General features: G+C 28.7%; 1 protein-coding gene across 1 annotated transcript; it reads right to left on the bottom strand.

Annotated features, from left to right (window-relative positions):
* Positions 1–14: 14 nt before the first annotated feature.
* Positions 15–747, bottom strand: LOC105460810. The gene is made up of 3 exons (XM_011707301.1): positions 711–747; positions 276–552; positions 15–183 (listed from the first exon to the last, which is right to left on the bottom strand). Exons 2-3 carry the CDS (start codon positions 518–520, stop codon positions 15–17), a joined length of 414 nt encoding a protein of 137 aa, XP_011705603.1. The 5' UTR covers positions 521–552; positions 711–747.
* Between the last annotated feature and the right edge of the window lie 6 nt (positions 748–753).

The raw sequence follows: 753 nt of genomic DNA, 5'->3' as shown, positions 1-753 counted from the left end.
TTAACAACTAAAAATTAGATATATCTATTGCAATACCTGTACGAGTCTGGTGTAGCCATCATCCAAAGAGCCATCAGTAACTGCTTTTCTGCTGGAATAGGCTTTCTACCTGCAACTGACTTTGTAGAAATCAAACTTGGTCCAATTAACTGTAAAACATGGTCAAAGGTTGTCGGAAGTAATCTATTCCAAAAATAAAAGAAGTTATAAATTTGTCATGATTTTTATTATAACGATAATAGCATTAGTGTTAAATATGAAGACAATGTACTTACCGAAAATGTGTTTTAAATTCTTGTGCTGTATATCCTGGAACAATTTTTTCTATAAAGCCTTCAATCCGAGGTCTTCTGTCCATTTTTTTTCTTTGTTTGTTTAAGATCAAAGCAGCATGCAAGTTCTTTACAGTTTCCTCTTCGTCATCGCTTGAAGATGAATAAAATACACGGTTCAAATCCTCATCATCTGAATCCTCTAAAGCCATTTCCAATAGCAATGCTGCCTTATATTGAATATCCATTCCGATGAATAAGATATCTAGACTAAATAAGGCTAACATAATTTATTTTTTTTTTTAATTTTAATAGCTTTAAAAATTCTATTTTTTAAAACTCTTAAATAGTTCTAAAATTCTTTTTTTTTTAATTTTACTTTTTAGAGTTTTTACAAAATAAAATTAATTAATTAGACTTAATCCAGGAATACTATACCTTCGTTATTGCTATTTTCACTATTGTATTTTTCTCTTTGTAT

This window comes from Wasmannia auropunctata, unplaced genomic scaffold (assembly GCF_000956235.1).
Source record: "Wasmannia auropunctata unplaced genomic scaffold, wasmannia.A_1.0 LD315324.1, whole genome shotgun sequence".
Lineage (NCBI taxonomy): Eukaryota > Metazoa > Arthropoda > Insecta > Hymenoptera > Formicidae > Wasmannia > Wasmannia auropunctata.
This window is presented reverse-complemented; position numbering and strand designations above follow the sequence as displayed.

Bases quoted from the DNA above. Each gene is read 5' to 3' on its own strand.
- LOC105460810 (XM_011707301.1), bottom strand. From the start codon at position 520: ATGGATATTCAATATAAGGCAGCATTGCTATTGGAAATGGCTTTAGAG. The intron at 184-275 runs GTAAGTACATTG...TTTTTGGAATAG, and splicing joins GAATTTAAAACACATTTTCG to ATTACTTCCGACAACCTTTG.